The 18,925-nt window shown below is 38.4% G+C and overlaps 1 protein-coding gene across 5 annotated transcripts in view; it reads left to right on the forward strand.

Annotated features, from left to right (window-relative positions):
• MAEA (macrophage erythroblast attacher, E3 ubiquitin ligase) overlaps positions 1–18,925 on the forward strand; it is a 55,086-nt gene that overhangs the window by 11,342 nt on the left and 24,819 nt on the right. For all 5 annotated transcript variants that reach the window (XM_074821902.1, XM_074821901.1, XM_074821903.1 and 2 more), the window contains 2 exons: positions 5,812–5,994; positions 9,632–9,835. In XM_074821902.1, the coding sequence (XP_074678003.1) occupies positions 5,812–5,994; positions 9,632–9,835 (387 nt within the window). The remainder of the gene's footprint in view (positions 1–5,811; positions 5,995–9,631; positions 9,836–18,925) is intronic.

Here is an 18,925-nt window from a genome sequence, read left to right on the forward strand (position 1 = left end):
CATGTATGTTGGAGCGAATAACATTCCTTGAGAGTCAGGCAGTATTTGTAATTGGCCACCAGGTACCTTTTGAACCATTGACCATTATTCTTTGAGCCTGGCTGTTCAGTCAGTCCCTAACCCATGTTGTATTCCAGACATTCAGTCCACGTGTCCCCAGTTTGGCTACAAGGGTGCTGTGGGAGACAGTGTCAAAAACCTTGCTAAACTTAGCATGAAAGACTGTCAGCGTACTCCTGTCATTCAGAGGTAGTCACTTCAGCACTGAAGGCGAACGGTGTTGTCAAGTTTGATTTGCTTGTGGCAAATCTAGGCTGGCTATTCCCAGTCACCCTTACGAGCTTGGAAATGGATTCCATCTGATTTTTTCCACCCCCACCCCCCATAACTTTCCCAAGAACTGAGATGAGGCAGACCAGCCTACAGTTTCCATGATCTTCCAGGTTCCCTTTTCGGAAGAGAGGAGGAAACTTGCCCTTTTCAGTCATTGAGGACTTCCCTTGTTCACCATTGACATTTCAGACATGATAGCAGCTTTACAGTGTCATCGGTGAGCTCCCTTCCTTCTGGTCCCATGTATGTGTGTATCTTCAGCTTGCTTTAGACTTCTCATGCAAATAGTACCTCTCTCCCCAGACACAGTTGCTTATACACGATCAGGAAGGCTTAGGAGAAGACCTTACAGTAAAGACAAAGAAGGCATTTAGAACTGAGACTTTGTCTTGTCCTTTCTTGCTAGTTCACAAACTCAGTTCTGTAGATGCTTTTCTTCATCTTCCTTATGCTGCTCATCTGTCTATAAAGCTATTGTAATTAAAATTCTTATTACTTTGAACTCTACTTGAATAAAGTGAATGTATATGTTGGCCATGATGGTAATGAGTGCTGGATTTCTAGCTGTGACTCTCAGTGCTTTTCCTCCATCATGGCTGGAGGACTGTAACACCTCTGCAAAGAAGATCTAACAAAAGAATTCATATTTCTTGCTAGCTTGTACTTTCTCCCAAGCAGAGTGCCCTTCAACAGTGTATGTCTTCACTTTGTTTGGAAACCCCAGGTGCTTAGTGAGTGACTGTGTCATGGAAGCTGCGAGTGTGAAATGAGGCTAAAACTTTGCTACATTCTCAAGATGCCACTAAGCTGCTTAGTGGAATTCAAGGTGCTAAAACTAGCATAAGAAGTCCAGTCTGGTTATCATTGAGGAATTGAAGCTTTTTAAGCTTTGATCACTATAATGAACTTCTATGAGGGGAGAATAATTTGTGTTCTGCTTTCCCATCTTTTAAAGCCAGTTTTCTCTGAACCTGTAAAGAAAAGCATGGGCTGAGATGAGAGTACTTAACGGCAGTCTGTTTCTATATATTCGATTTATGGATGGATTACGAAGTGTATGTGTGCATAGATATATTTAGAAAACCTTAAGAAGGGAAGAGTTAATCTCATTAAAATGTTGATAATTAATGTAAAAACAAAGGTAGATATGCACTGGGGGATGCTGTGTACAGGACTGACTGGTTTAACTTGATATTATTTATGTTTTTTTAGACTGATAATAAACACTTGAAGTGTATACAGTTTGCTAACCATCAGGGTACAATACATGCAAGCATTTAATACTTGCTGGTTTTTTTCTAGTTTTACCATGTATTCATAAAAATCAAGAAAATTATATCACCTAGTAAATGAATGGCTTATTGAAAAATTTATATTAATGGGAATATAGTATTAAAATTCACTAGTTTTAACAGTATTTCAAGTTATATTTGTTGTTTATTAAAGTTAATATTACCTACAGTTGCACAGTCTAAACAGTTTTACGTCATGATTTTAGAACTAGTCGGTCTTCCCTTGGTACCTTATTTGCATTCATGGGCTGAAGGAAGACTGTGAGCTGAAGGCCAGATAGTTCACGTCACAGTTGAGTTCCTAAATATAAGCTTAAAAGCTGCCTCTGACATTCTTAGCTCTGCTGTTCTCTACTACCTTCACTCGAGTGAACAACCAAGGTATAGCTCTCCTGGCAGTCCTTCTTCCTCTTCCACTAGTTCAAGCTTTAAGACCCAGAAGGGTCCTCTCCTAAGTCTTGTCTCCACAGCTAGAGGTTTTTGGTGCATATTCTAGGAGAGCACACCAGAGTTATCTGTCTTTCTAAAACCAGAGCAAAGTAACTCCTGAAATGAAGAAAATACTTGGATCAGGTTATTCAGTTGTCTGCCTCTCTGTTGGCACTTACCACCTGGAAACAGTCGTGCCACACTTGCAGAAGCCTCCAACCAAGCAGACTTTCCTTCACATCACAGTAGCAAAATTTTGACTTTGGAAAAACTTGTGTTACTGTAATTTTATCCCTTGTGTAGGCCATTCTAACTTAAGTCAAATTACTTTTCATTAGGTTTAAGTTTGACCTGGTTTAGTACATGAGTAAGTTGAATAATGTGTTTGCAGCTGTGGAAGCAGATGAACAAAAGAAGCAGGATCTATTTAGTGCTGCCCACTAATATTTTACATCTCCTTTGTATCCTCTTGTATGCTCATGGTATGAGCCAACTGAGGTGTGGTTTTTCAAGCTCTAATGAGTAGGACAAGTTGGTATTGCGCTTTTATAGAATACGCTCTGGTCATTCTTGCAGCTTTATTTCAAATTTTTTCAGTGTTTCGTAGCTGGTTATCCTTTTTTACCTTAAGGTCACTCTTCTGGAAGAATAACTGTATAATCCAGGTTTGGTCACAGAATGGTACTAGCAGTAAAAATTGAAAGTCTTTAATAGGCTTGTGGCAGCTAATGATATGTCAGTTTTGCAGCTGTCTCTTGGTCCAAAAAGTTTGGTGTTCACTGTTTTAAATTTTCAGGTACCATAGTTATAAATGAATCATAATTAAGAATTTTTAGAATTGCATTTTCCAGAGCATTGTTTTATGTTCTCCTTCCATTTACTTTCATTATTGGAGAAAAAAAATAAACTTACTGGTCCAGTGCCTGTAACTTTTGAAGAGTTGTGTGGTAAATAGCAAACCTGTGCTGGGAAATGGAGTCTTTTGGAATATAGGAGCTATAAGAGTAACAAAAGAACTAGTGGATCAAGATGCGGAGTCTAAATAAGATGCTTTTTCAGTAGGGAATTGTAGGGGTTGCAATTTCTAAATTTTGGCATTTGTAGAATCTAGTCCTGTAAAATAAGTGTAAGAGCTGTGCCTAGATACTGTTTGCAGATATTCTCTACAAACTGCTGGCTCTATAGTAAGAAACAAGTGCCCATGCAAATTATGAGAAACTCTGGTAAAGAGTATTTACTGGCAGTTCAGTTGTGCAAATAATTTCATTGTATCTTTAAAGTCACTTCCCTTGTTATGGTACACTAATGTATTTATTTTTATTTACTGTCAGAGTATATAGTAAAACAGTTCACTCCTAGCCTCTTCCACACAGGAAAAAAAAACCTAAAGATAAAAAAAAAAATTCAAAAACCTATTGCACCTAGACACATTATAAATTATATATAATGATGCCAGCTGAAATTGAAAGTCCAATTGTTCTAAATGTCATATGAACGCAGACTGTGCCAGAAACTTGCACGCTAAAGGGGCAGAGCATGGGAAACAGGAACTTTTATTGCTCTTGTGTGCAGATAAGAAACTAGGGAAAGGGGAGATTAAGGCTAGATTTTTTTTTTTTTTTTTTTCCACACTGACTAGATCTGTGTGCCCAGTTCAACTGTCTGCTCAAAATTTAACAAAACCACTTTTTGTAGTCAGATACCTCAAATCAGTAGTGGACTCTCAAAGTCTTGATTGATGTAGCTTTTCAGTGTGGTGTGGAAAGCTGATTAGCAGAGTACTTGCAGAAATTAAATTCAGTAAAGGCAAGTAACTGAAGGAAGCATGTTTTTCAGTGAATAGTAAGAAAAAAGCAGTGGGGGGAAAAAGAAAAGGGAAGAAGTTGTCTTAATGCTATCTGACATCAAGTCTTGGAGTTGGAAACAAGCTTCCATGTTCAAAAGCATGAGATGTCAGAATAATGGCCCTCCAAAACACCTATTCTGTCTGTGGGGTTTTAAAACCTTTTATCTTTTTTTGTGAACATGGAGAAGAGAAGTAAGAGCTAAAGATGGAATAGAAGATGGTTATATAGACAATTAAGTAGGTGTTGAAGTATATTAATTATGTTTTATGTGGTTTGAGTTTTGGGAAGGGGGGGTGCTGGGATTTTAGGGGAGGATGCATAAGGAAAATAATTGTTTTAGCTTGATACTTCCTGTGGTAGAGGCCTGTTTTGTCATTTGTTTGTCTTAGTTTGAGATGCCAAAAACCATTAAATAGATCATTCAGCCTTTCTGAGAGGAAGAGGAGCCCTTTCATATCTGATCAGGAATATCCTTGTGTTATACCACTTCTACAAATAAGAACAACCTATTGTAGGTCATATGAAGTCTTGGAAAGCAAGTACTTTGGCTCATCTTCCTTACTCTGAACCTAAACTGTTTCTCAGGGCATCTCAAATTGTGAATTGCAATGGTTATGTAGTAAACTCTCTCAAAAGAAGAGTGGACCCTAGGGATACTTTCTTGCATGCAAATGATTAGAAGGAAGAAGATGGAGGCAATCTTGATATAATTGATTAGAAGTGATATACTTGAAAAATTTGTAATCAAACATATACGTGGTATGTACCAAACAGAATACTGATTTGCATTTCCTGTTTTACTTTTAATATGTGTAATCTGATTGCTAGCTAAATTATGCCTTTGATTAATGGAAAAGCAATCAAGATTATCATAACTACCTGAAAGAATTTCTCATGGACTTTTTCAAGATAAGACATGGATGAATTAAATGTATAACACTGGAATGATTTTAGTTCGAAAATTCCTGTTTCCATGAAGTGATAGAACTTCCTGGCTAAATTGCTTATGCTGTCACAGTAGTGGAAGCAACATGATGGGAACAGCTTAACATTTACTGTAAGCTTTCCCCAAATAATTCAGTACCCTAAAATTTGACCCTGTGTAGGTTACTCCCATATATGTGTCCTTAATGGCCATCAGGAGCAGTTTTGATATGGCTGTCCCATAAAGGCATGGGATAAGTAGGACAGGAGACCTCCAAGACTGGTTGGTCTCTAAGCCAAGGAATGGAGCTTTAAAGGAATTTAACAAACTTAGTCATACAGTGTAGTCTTTTTTCACTAAAAGAAAACCTACATGGTATTTCTCTTAGCATTCATTATAGTCCTACTGGAATTAATATTAAAAAGTAGTCCTTCATGGGCAGAAGTAGGTAGGAGAGCTATTAGGCACCCTGAATAACCATGGGTGTACTGCATATAAATTTTTCAGTAGTCAATATGCATTATACATGCTTTCTCAGAGGTAACTTTCTCTTTTATGAATTCCTGAAGGAAAGAAATGTAAACTTAAAAGGCCATGTTCTGAAGGGTGATTTCTTACTGGTAGTTAACTTGTAGCTTTCCTTTTTTAGATACACATTTGTCTTTGCTTTCTGTTCTCCTGAACTGTTTCCATCAGTGCTTGCTACAGTCAAAGCAGGATAAGTGAAATTGGTATCAGAAAAGAATCTGTCAGCTTTATTTCCTGTCAACTGTTTTCTCATAATCTTTGAAGCGTTGGCTCCTTGCTGAGAGAGCTTAAATAAGGGCTTTGATATGATAACTCAAGTTCAATTAATGACCTCTAGTGTCCTGCAACCTGGGTGGTGTTCTGACTGCATCAGATAAAAATCATCAGTCTCTCTACACTCTAGAAGACCTGACTTTTTTAATATAGAAATTCTAATGACTTGGTATTTCTCATTTAGGTGCCATATGAAACACTGAACAAACGGTTTCGAGCCGCACAGAAGAACATTGATCGAGAGACTAGCCACGTTACAATGGTTGTGGCAGAGCTGGAGAAGACGCTGAGCAGTTGTCCTGCTGTGGATTCAGTTGTTAGTCTCCTGGATGGAGTAGTTGAAAAACTCAGTGTTCTGAAACGAAAGGTGAGTGCTGTTCCACTTTGCCTTGTCCTACAAAGTTAACAGAAGTAGTTTTCTCCAATGCTGTTTGCTTGGATTTTCTTTTCAAACTTTAAGTATTGCTGGCACTGTAAACAGAGGCCTTGGAATGTGCAACAAAACACCAAACTTACTGTATCTTGTGTTACTGGGCTTATGAAACATGATTTGGTGTTCCATGACTAAATATAACAAACCTCTGTTGAGAGGTAAAATTAATATGTATTTATAGTCCTGAAAGAGAATTTCTCTACCCACAGAAAAGAAATGGTAGCACAATGACTTGATTTGTATCAATTCCTGCTTGTCTAATGGAAATATTTGTGCAGTTGCATTAATTGATCACTTGAGCAAAAACAGGTGGAAGATGAGTCTGAAAGATGTTTTAAAACCTGGGGCGGGGGTAGTTCTATGCAGTGTTGAGGCTTCTTTGCAGAAGAACGTGCAAGTTGTCCTCAATTGTTACTTGAATGTTTTTTACAAACACTAAACTTGAATTTTGGAAGGTTCCTGGGGCATATTACTAAAATCATTTGAAAATATGTTTAGCCAGATAACCTGCTTCTAGGTGTTAAGTTTGAACGCTTGCATAAAATACAGCTGAACTTTCATGCCTTTACCACATCTTTCTAAAAAGAATGAGGTAAAAACATAAACTATTTAGTATAAGCCATCCTTATTTTGGATGGGAATATTACTCATCCTGAGACTCATCAGAACACTTACTTGAAACAAATCTTGCAGAAAAATGAAAATAGCTTTGTCGCCTGGCTTTAGAACAGTACTTCTCCAAAAATAAATAGATGAAACAAATGGTAGCAGAGTCATTTCATTAAAACTTAAATGAAATAACCAACAGATATAAATCTTGAGACTATATTAAGTGAAGCGTCAAAATACCTTGGAGGTTCGTAACATGAAAATAACACTGTCATGTATGTTGATTTGGGGTTTTCTGCTTGAACAGGTTAGCTAGGTGTTGAAAAGCTGTTCTGCAAAAGACTTCATAAATCTAATTGCTGTTTTCATCTTCGGTTTGTGAGATTTAGAGGTCTTGAAGGATATGTTTTCTTCACTTCTCTGTTACTTACAGAACGAAATTACTGCTATTTCTGAAAGAGGTGTTAGATTTTACTTGTAGGTGTGTAGTAATGATGTGGAGGAGTAAGTTATTTACTTGTTAAATCTTTGCTGACTGCGGGGGTGTGTCTGAAGACATTGCTGAATGTTTTGGGTGCAAGGCTCCATTTTAGTGTAATTGCTCATTTGTTTTTGACTGCCTGAAAGACTGTGGGGAATCTTACAGTCACCCAGAAAGAACAAACGGCAAAAAATCTGTTTAACAGTAAAAGTTCTGAAATACAAAGGTCTTGTTTCTGCTCCAAACCCTCAACTCCAACTGTCTTCTCCATAATCTCTGCCCCGAGCAAAATGATTGTTTTCTTTAGGGCCTTTGGACCCATGTGGGATCTGTTTCCTCCTGTGTTTAGACAAGGATCTGATGAACTGCTGAGATGGCCCTAATAGAATTAGATGGTTCCTTTATTTAACACCTTACTCGATCTTTAAAAAAAGAGCTTTTCAACACAGCAGGTTTCTTGGGTTCTGAAAATGATCCTGGGGAAACCTAGGCCTTTGTGTTTTCCCTTTTGTATCCTGTTTAATATGCTTGTTCCCTCAAGTTCTATTTATGTCCAGCAGGGCAAGTCCAGATAGACTTGCTTCAGAGTGTTTTGAAAGGATCTGTAGCTTTTCAGAATGCACTAGAAGGATCAAAAAACCAGCAAGAGATGTATTAGTGCAGATACAAAACCATATAAGGAGAGCCCTTTGGAATGAGAAGGGGCTCAACCTTTGTGCCTGGCTGCCTTAAATTCTCCTAGTTGTGTTCAGAATAATTCTCAAAGTTGCCTTCATGTCTGATAATACCGCAGACATCTAACAAGTGAAAGGGAGTTTTGGCTTGAGTTAGTGTTTGCTTCCTGAATAAGAGACTCAGTTTGTAACTTAAACAAAATACTGATATCCAAGCCATATGTTACACAATAAAGCTAAATTCAGTAATTAAGTAACTCAGACTTCAGTAATAAAAATAACACAGACTATAGATGTTTACATGAAATTTAGTAAAAGACTATCTTGTGTAGTGACTAGGGTTTTAAATACTTGAATTTGGTATCAAGGGCCAGATCAGAGTCAGGCTTAATTGGGACAAATGCTTGGTAGGCTTTTCTTGCGCAAGTTTGCATTTATTTCACTGCTTTTCAAATATTGATTCTTCCAGAAGAAGTCTGTAAATGAGCATGCGTGGTAAAAGCAATTAGAACCAACCTGTGTTTCCAAAGCTGGAAATTATCCAGAGTATTATCCAAGGACGATACTGTAGCCTGAATAGGTTGAGTACTGGGAAGGTAGCTGTGCCAGCATGGAATGCAAAGTGGGCTGCCAAAAGCCAGCCAGGTTATTTGGTCTGTGCTTAGTTGGCAAGCCTGCATGGACTTTCCTGTTGCCGTAGCTGTGCAGTTATTCAGAAACATACCAGCAAGTTTAAAGTCACCACAAATAAGGCAGCCCAACCCGAAATTGCATCACTAGTGATATATCACAGATGGGGAAGGTGCTAAGCCTCCACGGTCTTCTAGTTTGCTTTTACCTTAGCAAGCACATAAAAGTACTGCAAGCTTTCTTGTGTTCTGTAGCCTGGCCTGACCCACAATTGTCACGTGCTGTATGCTGAGTCTGCTAGCTTTGAATTATGGTATGTCTGTAATAAAGTTGCCTGGTAAAACCTGCAGCCCAATTGTCAGCCATATAACTTTAAGGTGGAAGGAAAGTAAGTATGACCTGAGTGTTTGGTTTTTGACTTCAAAATGTTCTTGGAGATATTTTGGGGTGTGTGTTTTGCACTGGGCTTGTCAGTATGTTGGTTTAAAAAAGTCGTTCTGCTTCCTCTGGACAAATTTATTTTCCTAAGTAAGGTTCCTAACAGTAGATCCATGTTTCTAGAGTAGCAGAGGTAAGTAAAACAATACTAGTTTAACAAAACTGATAGTTTTCGGAAAACTACTCTAAGATCCTTGAATTAAAGGTGCCAAGAGGCCAAATGTTTATATAATTTTTATTATTGCATGACTGATTAAAATGACTCCAGTGTATTAGAAGTAATGTGGGTTTACTCTACGTCACTTCTCAGTAGAGCTAATTCAGTAGGACAGCTGCTTGAGGAAGAAGCCATGAATAGGTTAGAGGTGGAAATTCATGATTTTTTCAACTGTTTGGACCACGTGACTGCAAAGCTTCACAAAATTCTTTGTAGACTATTACAGCAGTTGCTGCTGTACGTGATACTGATGTTTCTGGTTTTGAACTAACTGCAGAAAAATGCAAATACTCATAATATCAAGGAAGTCAAAACTTATATATGAGAATATCTCAGAACTGGACCAGTCATGCAAACTTACACACTGCCATAGGAAATGTCTTTCTAAATTAAAGAAGGGATATTGGGAGTAATTGTATAATATGTAAAGAATGTTTACAAACAATTCTTACTGTATTTTGCTTTAAAAGCAAATTGAAAATGTATAGCTCTTAATTATTCCTGTTAACTTTTACTTCTTAGGCAGTTGAATCAATCCAGGCTGAAGATGAAAGTGCAAAACTCTGCAAACGTAGGATTGAACATCTGAAAGAACATAGTAGTGACCAGCCAGCTGCTGCAAACATGTGGAAGAAGAAACGTATGGATCGTATGATGGTGGAACATCTTTTACGCTGTGGCTACTACAATACAGCTGTAAAATTAGCGAGACAAAGTGGTATTGAGGTTGGTAGCAATGTGCACTAGTTACTAACAAAATGGTAGTGAAGAGGAGGTTGGCAAATGAGAACAAGCTGCTTTAGTCCTGTAGCAGCTATTTTTGTGTATTAATGTGCCTTTATTACTAATGTTTATCTGTTAATCTTTTTAGGTCTGTTCTCCTTAACATAAATTGCATTTTAATGTATTAAGTCAAAACTGAAGGCATATCTTTTAGTCACAAATCAAATGCTTTTAGATAAACACCTTGCCCTATTAAAACTTAAAATAATTCTCGAATGTCATATGGAATTGCTTGTTAGAGGCCTTTTTAGGCTGCTGATGAAGCAGTTGGTGGAGCTTCCCATCTGTCTAGCCACACTTAGATGATATGTGTAGGTGACCAGACTGAGCAGAGCAGCATATGCTGATTGCAGGAGCAACTGTTTTATTGTATTGTATCATCCTACTATTTAATGCATCAAGAGGAACGCTGGCTTATACTTTTGAAAATAAATCTTAATACAATTTGGGTTTTCTAGTAGCCAGTATATCTTGCATGGTCCATAGAAACTTCTTGCTGTTTTGCTTACTTTGCCCTTTACCATTCTGTGGTTGTCGCTTTCCTTTTCACTGGTTACCTAGTTGGTTTTGTTTCTGAAGTGTTTGGAGCTTGTGCACCTTCTTTATGCAAAGCAGTGAATCCACACTGTGGTCTTCTGACAGCCACAAGGACATTAAAACTGATTCTTTAAGGACTTGCTGTTTATTTAGAGAAATCATGTTTTTCTAAATTTAGGTAGCTTTTGCTATTTGATCCTCAGTGATTCTTGAATCTGAAGTTCTTTTGAGGTTTCCGATTCCAGAAGGTATGCAACCCTTCTGGTTAAAATCTTTCTCCTATAAAATGCTGAGAGTTTAGTTGTATTATATGATTTAGGTACTTTGCCTGTCTTAGGTGACATAGCTGAACGCATCTCTGGGAGCTAGTTGAGGGGAAGAGATTTTTGATACTGGTGTCAGACTACAGCATATGCATCTCTTCTTTGTCTTGTACAATGAGCATATCTGTCACGTGTCTCTGTTACTCCTTGGCTGCTTTACCAGTCTGACCCTGTTCAACCAGCAGTGAATTTGATAAATACCAAAAAGGAAATGGCAAGTAGAGGTTGAATGGAAGGGAGAGGGTAGGCAGGTTACAAACTATTAATAGGAAATAGTCCTGGAGAAATTCACTGAAGAGGCTGCTATGCCTCACTAAAAAAAACCCAATTATTCTGGGATAACTGCAGCTGAATGGTCAGCAGCTCTTCCACTTTTGGTAGATATTTTCCTCTGTTTTGAGCAGGAGCTCATCTCCTGCTGAATCATCATGTTACTGTACCTACTAGGTCTGCTGAAAAAGCACCGTGGAAATGTTTTCAGTTTTATAGCAAGTTCTATTATGCCTGATTAAGTAATGCTCAAGCTTTCGTTTAGACATGAGCATGGAAGTCCGTCATGATACACTGCAAGACTGTGTGGTACAAAGTGTTGCAATTGTGAAGCTTTAAAGCTTTTCATTCTGTTTGCTGAATAGGAACTCTTGTGTTTTTTTTAAAAAAAAAAAGTTTTAAATAAGCTTATTGAACTTCTGCCTTCAAGCCTAAATATTTTTATTTGCATAACATCAAAGTAACTTGAATAACACAGAACAGTTGCACATGTTGAATGTGCTGAGGCCATATTTCTTCTAGTTTGCTAAAATTATGCTTTTTACTTGACATTAAAGTTCACATTTTGGCTAATTGAGGATAGTCTTCCCTCAGCCTCTTAACATTGTACTCTTTCTTACTCTATGGTCTTATGCATTGTGAAGGGCTTTTAAAATGGTAAGATACTGAGACTTGATCATTATACAGAATTTGTGGGTTTGCTGGTTTAAGACAGCAACTTGTCTGTTTCTTTTTGTTCCTTTCTTACTGGAAGATACGAGTGTTGAAATGTTCTCTAGTAATGTAACTAATGTAACATTACTGTAGAGATTACAATATAGCATGGTATTCTTCTCATCCAAGGTAATCTTTGTTTACTGTAGTCTCAACTCTAATTTTGATAAATGTTTCCACCACTGCAGGGTTCAGAAGCACACTGCTGTATAGTGAACTCTGTAATGTCTATTACCTAGTATTTTTTTTTTTCTGTACCAAGACAATAGTGTTACCATTGGGTAGGCACTATACCCTAAGTAAGAACCTGAAAAAAAGGGGGTTTTGCCCAACTTGTCCACCAGCCAGAGGTGAGGCTGGTAGACAAGTTGAGCATGACCCAGCAACGTGCTCTTGTGGCAAAGAAGACTCAACAGCTCTCTGCGTTGCACTGGGATGAGCATGAGCAGCAGGGGAAGGGTGGGGATCCAGCCTCTCTGCTTAACACTGGTTAGACCCATCTGGAGTGCTGTGTCTAGTTCTGGGCTCCCCAGCAGACACACTGGGGAGTGGAATCTCCCTGTAATTTGAAATGTTCAAACCCAGATTGTACTGGGCAAGGTCCTAAGTAGCCTGTTGTAGATGACCCTGCTTTGAGCAAGGGGGCTACACAACCTCCAGAGGTCCAAATCTGAACCATTCTGTGATTGTTTCTACGATTGCAGGCCAAATGGCTAAAAGCGCCCTTTGCCACTATTTGAAAAGGCTGGAGGAAATGGCTCTTTCCATTTCAGCTGTAGCTTGTGGATCCTAGATTAAGCATCTTTCAGTAGCTGTTAGACCAGTCTTGAGAGCAAGTCTCAACCTGCTTGTTTGAAGTTCCTCGCGTGGCTTCTGAACGCTAAGAGACCTGCAGAGCTGCTGAAGTACTTCATCGGTTGAAACAGTTTAGAAAGCATTCTGTTTCAGTGACCAAAAGCATTAAATCATTCATCTGTTTACCAATAATACACAGCATACAGTTTGCTCAGATTGACTATGCACCATAGTGTCCAATTCTAACAATTATTGATGGGCTGTGACAAATTCTAGTCTGCTTTCTAAATTAGCTACCTTCATAGGAGTTATCTTCTTGAATCCTTGTCATGGAAGATAAGCAATTAAAAGTTGTGGATGTAAACTAGGAAGTAAACAGCTATTGAAAGAAATGCTGGATGTGAAAAATTATAGGGAATGTTAAATATTAGTTAGGAACTCAAGTTAGGAATAACTGCTGGCATGTGGCATATATAAAGCGTGATGTTATATGGCAGTATAAGAAATAAACTGCAAACATGTTATGTGTGTGATATGTCTTTAAAGAAAAGTAATGCTGCTTGGGAAAGTAAACCAAAATGTGAGTAATATTAAAATAAGAGCTGACAGTCAAGGACACAAATGTCATGTTTGTGCCAAAGTAAATATGGGGGGGAGGGGATTCTATTGTGGACTCTTTTTCTTGATATCTTCTGGCTCTCTTAATGATGTGAAAAACAGTTTGGGTTGAAGATATAAGCTAGATGTTAAGTTTTTGTTATTGCATATAAATGAAGCTCATCAGTATCAGCTTGTTACACTTAATAATGATCTTATTTTGACTCTATTATGACCTTGGAATGCAACACCAATATAGAAAAATGTTTATTTTCATCTGCAGATTCATATATTCAGCTAGCTGGCAGGGTTGTCTGTTAAGTTAAACTTTGCTGTTCCATGTTCTGCTGCATTAAATGCTGTCACATTTCTGTGCCATCAGTTGATAGGCAAATCTAGTTTTGGAAATGTGGTATTTCAGTAGGAAGTTGGTTGCTGTTTGTAGGTAAGTTTTATAATTAGGTTAGGTATGTAGAGGTTTGTTTGCTGTTCCTAGGGGTGGTTGTTTTTCTTAAATTTCATGCTTTTTCTAGCCCTTCCTTTTTCTAGCAAGAAAAAACATGTAAGTGTCCTTATGTTCTTTGCTTAATTTTGTAATAGCCATAGTGACTTTTGCCTATATGGTTGAAAACAAACCCAGATTCTGAAGCTGCCAGTCTCTCTTAAAGGGTGTAAACCCTCTTACTTTCTTTGCATAGTTTATTTTAGTAAAACAATGTATGTCCTTGCCTTAATGCTCATGCTGTACAGAAGTTGTGTAAGTGGCAATGGGGTTTTTTTGTGAAGAATAGAATAAATTTAAACCAAGTGTCTGTGTGTTAGAGCAGGGAGCAAGTGATTTAGAAATCTATAAAGGACTGAGGGACAGAAGAACTGCTACACCCCTGGGGAGGCTGGGCAGTAGCACTGTAAGGTTGCAGGTATAAGAGAATGCTTGAGTTGAAATAACTTAAATAGCTTAAAAGTAGTTGACTTGACCTTGCATCATAGATTACGCATGCCAAAGTTTTGCAAATTAATGTTCTTAGATCAGTAATTAAGTAGGTACATCATCCTTCAAAGATACTTAACTAGCCATTTGCATTAATACTGCAGTGTGCTTTTTGCTTTTGAGAGTTGGGGGAAAAAAAACTTCAGTATTCCATTGACTTTAAAAGTTTTGTCTCGGCATATGATCATTGTAAACATTGAGCTGTATTAGAAGGGCTTCTTGACACTTCAAGCAGTATTAAACCAATTGACAGCAGTCCTAAAAAGATAGGTTTCCTTGAAGTGGAAATTCAGATCTTCAGTTTTTGTCAGTGTTTTCCTTCTTGAGCAGGACTGCTAAATCTGTGGTAACGGTTATTCCCTGGAGAATATCAAAACAGGGCAAATACTGCAAAGCCATTCTGAAAATATTACATTATCTTTTAAACTGGTACAGTAAATCTATTTTTAAAAAAAAATTTGAGTAGTATAAATGCCAGGAATAGTAGTCACTGAAAAAGATGAATATGCTCAGTTTTCCCCTCTCTCCAGTTGGGCCCAATTCTTCCTTTTTCCTACTGCATAAAGGCAACTTCAGTTTTCACAATTTGGAAGCCATTTTGGATGGATTAGCCTGAGTATTTGGAAAGATACCTGCAACAAATTCAGGTGTGTTCCGTTCTCTTATTTCATGATTTTCCCTAACAGCATTTTTACGTCCTTTGGAATAAGAGAAGCTTGACTTCAAGTCAAACTGTATGGGTTTTAACCAAGCATCTGAACTCTTCTTTGTTCTAGTTTATATTGTTGTTCCTTTTTTCAACCCCAAAGTTAAAAGTTCTTTTCTTGCTTTATCAGTGTTCCTCAACACTGTGAAATGGATCCTTCACCTGAGACCTTGGTAGAGAACTGCTGAATGGTTTCTTTCTCTATGTTATAGGGCAAAATCTCACTGAAGCTGCCATTTTTGAGGTCAGCCTTTCCCTGAATCCTGCTCCTACCAATGACACTCTCTCTCTTTAAAAAAAAAAAAAGTTGAATATGACCAGCACATTTGAGCATCACAAACAGGAATGGTATTAGGTCTTAACTCAAAAAGTGAATGAAAAATGCTCTCTGAGAACACTGTTGTGATCAAAATGTGATAAGCTTAGGTTTGTTTAGGTCTTGCTAAAGCTTACCTCCTTGTTACTGACAGAGGAGAGCAGATAGTGTTGAATCCATAGCTGCCTGGATTTTAAGGAAAGCTTCCTATTTAAGAAGCTGATTGTCTTTGCCTGTCCCACTGGACTGAAAGTTTCTTATGCCTGTGTAGCTGGTATTCTTGCTCTGAGGGATGTGCAGGATAAAGGCGTTCTGTGGTCAGTGAATGTCCACAACTGCAGGCATATCTGCACATCAGGAGGAGAGTGCAGGTAGGATATCACTTCTGTGTTTCTGGAGACTGATCTGTGCTCCACTGAGTCTTTTAGCACTGCTAGAGCTGCTTTCTACTTCATGAATTAATAGACTATCACCATAGCAGACTGATAGTGTTACCATATATATGCATGGAAAAAATAAGCATGTGCTTTGATAGAGCTGTGTTCTATCCGTCTTCTCCCCAAAGGCCTGAAATGGGTATTTCGATTTAATTTGCATGGTTGGGGGAATGAGGAGTGAAAACTTAAATCTAGAGTGAAACTTAAATCTAAAATAGTCATAACAGATAAACAACATAATACAGTTTGGATGAGTAAACTTTTCATACTTGAACAGGATGGATGTCAGTAATATGTGATTGCTTCAGTAAGAAATTCATATGAATGTTTAGAAAAACTTGAGTGAGGGAAGGCATATGATGTTAAAGGTGAAAGCTGAATAAGTACTTCTCTTAACAATCATACCACTGTACCCTTAGAAATCTTTCTTGTTAAGACATGTAGTCCAAGAATGGCTTGTAGGCAAGCATACAAATATGTATTAAATTAAGTCATCAAAACAAGTTTATTTTCATAACACTTAAATTTTTAATAGGTAAATAATATTCAGCATAATGCTTGACTGTATTATTTCCTTCTCTGTCATGCAGAACATAGACAAGCTGACTTTCTAAATGCATGCTGAATGGCAAAAGGTGTCTTTTGTCTGGAGCTATTTATTGTGTCCCTCTCCTCTGACTTGGTGTTCCCACACTAGAGATGTTTGAGAAAACTACATATGGAAGAGCTCCTGAACTGGCATGACTTATTTAAAGGTGCCAGGATGTTAACTTGTGCCTGTTTTGAGTTACCTTGAAGTACTAGGCTATAGATGAGCAACTCAGAAACTCCTTTAAATGTGTTTTGGCTGTACTTAGGGTAGGCATGGCAGCTTTTACCAGATTGGTGTAATGAATGTCTGGGTGTGTTCATCTGAATTTCAAAGTGCTGTAATTCCTGAACAGCCTTATGTCTGCAGTTTGTCTCGAGCATCTTTGGGAATTAGAGTTATGTAAATGTGAAACAGTCAAGATCGATGCAGAATAACAAACTTTCTCATTACAAATCATTTGACACTTCAAAAGCCAACAGCATGAAGTGTGCTGTGATGTTGAATGTCTATTTTCTTGTCAGTCCTTCTAGACAAAATGGGTTACCTATAGTGTATCATAACAGAGCTAATTTATTACAAAATACTTAGTTTGGAAGGCTAGGGATTGAAGAAAGATTCTGGAATTGAAATTTTACCTAAAGGGAGAATGGTGTTATCACGTGGAGATTGCCTAGATATAGAAGAGGTTTGGATTCATTTATGCCACTGAGATTTTTCTTACTGCACATTCTTCCTGCCAGACATTCCTTCAGAGTATAATGCTTTCTCTTATTACTGTACTAAATGAAAGGAGTTAACTTTTTGTTGCAGAATGTGTATAGCTGATAATACAGACTGATCCTGCGTGGACAAAAGCTGCAGGGCTCATACTCAACTGTCAAAGGATTTAGTTGCCTTTCCTCTAGTAGAAGAGGCTATGATAGAAAATGGCCATGGTAGAGCTCAGACTAGAAGCTTTTTTTTTTCTGCCCAATGATGCATCCTAAGCTTTAGAGGCTTTGTCGCACTACTCTAGCATAGTCATTTATTACTGTACTTAGTGTGGTATAATGTGCTGCTGGATAAGGTGCAGCCATTTGCTGAGCTACAAAAATTGCTGAGGCAGGAGTAGAGGATGCATTGGAAAAACAGCTTGCTAATAACCATACTAAGTGCTAGCTGCAACTGTGAGGCTCTAACAAAACGGCTTATGTGCATGAGCAAAAGTAGGCAGACAAAACATCTCCTATCTGGCTTGAACAGTCAATGCCAGATCTATAGTTTCAGTGACCACACCATAGGAAAGCTGTTGGAAAAACTGCAGAGAGAAGATAACTGGAAAATCGCTGGGGTGGGTGCTTTTGCTAGGTATGAGAGTAGAAGTCATATCATGGAATCATGGAATCGTTTGGGTTCAAGGGACCTTAAAGATCATCTAGTTCCCACTCCCCTGCCATGGGCAGGGACACCTTCCACTAGACCAGGTTGCTCAAAACCCCGTCCAACCTGGCCTTGAACACTGCCAGGGAGGGGGCAGCCACAACCTCTCTGGGCAACCTGTGCCAGTGTCTCACCACCCTCACAATAAATAATTTCTTCCTTATATCTAATCTAAATTTACCCTCTTTCAGTTTAAAACCGTTACCCCTCGTCTTATCCCTACACCCCTGATCAAGAGTCCCTCCCCATCTTTCCTGTAGCCCCCTTTAAGTACTGGAAGGCCATTATAAGGTCTCCCCAGAGCCTTCTTTTCTCCAGGCTGAACAACCCCAACTCTCTCAGCCTGTCCTCACAGGGGAGGTGCTCCAGCCCCCTGATCATCTTTGTGGCTTCCTCTGGACTCACTCCAACAGGTCCATGTCCTTCTTACACTGGGCACTCCAGAGCTGGACACAGCACTGCAGGTGGAGTCTCATGAGAGCAGAGTAGAGGGGGAGAATCCCCTCCCTTGCCCTGCTGGCCACACTTCTCGATGCAGCCCAGGATATGGTTGGCTTTCTGGGATGCAAGCGCACATTGCAGAGTGATGTTGAGCTTCTTGTTAACCAACACCCCTAAGTTCTTCCTGGGGCTGCTCTCAATCCATTCTTTACCCAGCCTGTATTTGTGCTTGGGATTGCCTCAGCCTACACGCAGGACCTTGCACTTGGCTTTGTTGAACTTCATATACCAAGGAACTTCATAATCTAGTGCAGAAAGGCTTAGGGAAGAAACAGTAAACAGAATCAGAAGTGAGAAAAATGAGAAGTTTGAAATCAGACACATGGTTAGAACATGATTTAATTGCTAGAACCAATTACCAGAAGTACCAATATCTTCTAATTTTAGATAAAGGCAATAATGTTCTCACAGATAATCAATGTAAGTTACTGGGGTCCTTTAAAAATAACCAGGTAAAATTAAAAGGTCTCTCCTATACACAGGTCATGGAAGCTGCTTGCATGTGAAAGCTCGATTGTACACCATGGGTTACTGTGTTTATTTTGTAGACAAAAACTTTTCTGGCTCTTCTGTTGATGAATCTGTGGTTTGGCTGTCTGTCTTTGCTTTTTTTCTAACAACTAGCTCTGCAGCTGGCTTTTGAGTAGGACATTCTGTCAATTACCCTTGTTTATTTTCTCTGTAATCCTGTTAATGTGTGTAGCATTATAACACTTAATAGTAGCTTAATGAACTTCAGGCAACGTTATTTCATGAACAGAGAGTAAGGAGGCCTCTTACTGTTAATTTGTGCCTCATTTTAACCGATCTTCAGTAACTGTGATGTTGCTCTATT

This window comes from Strix aluco, chromosome 4, assembly GCF_031877795.1.
Source record: "Strix aluco isolate bStrAlu1 chromosome 4, bStrAlu1.hap1, whole genome shotgun sequence".
In the NCBI taxonomy this organism is placed as follows: domain Eukaryota; kingdom Metazoa; phylum Chordata; class Aves; order Strigiformes; family Strigidae; genus Strix; species Strix aluco.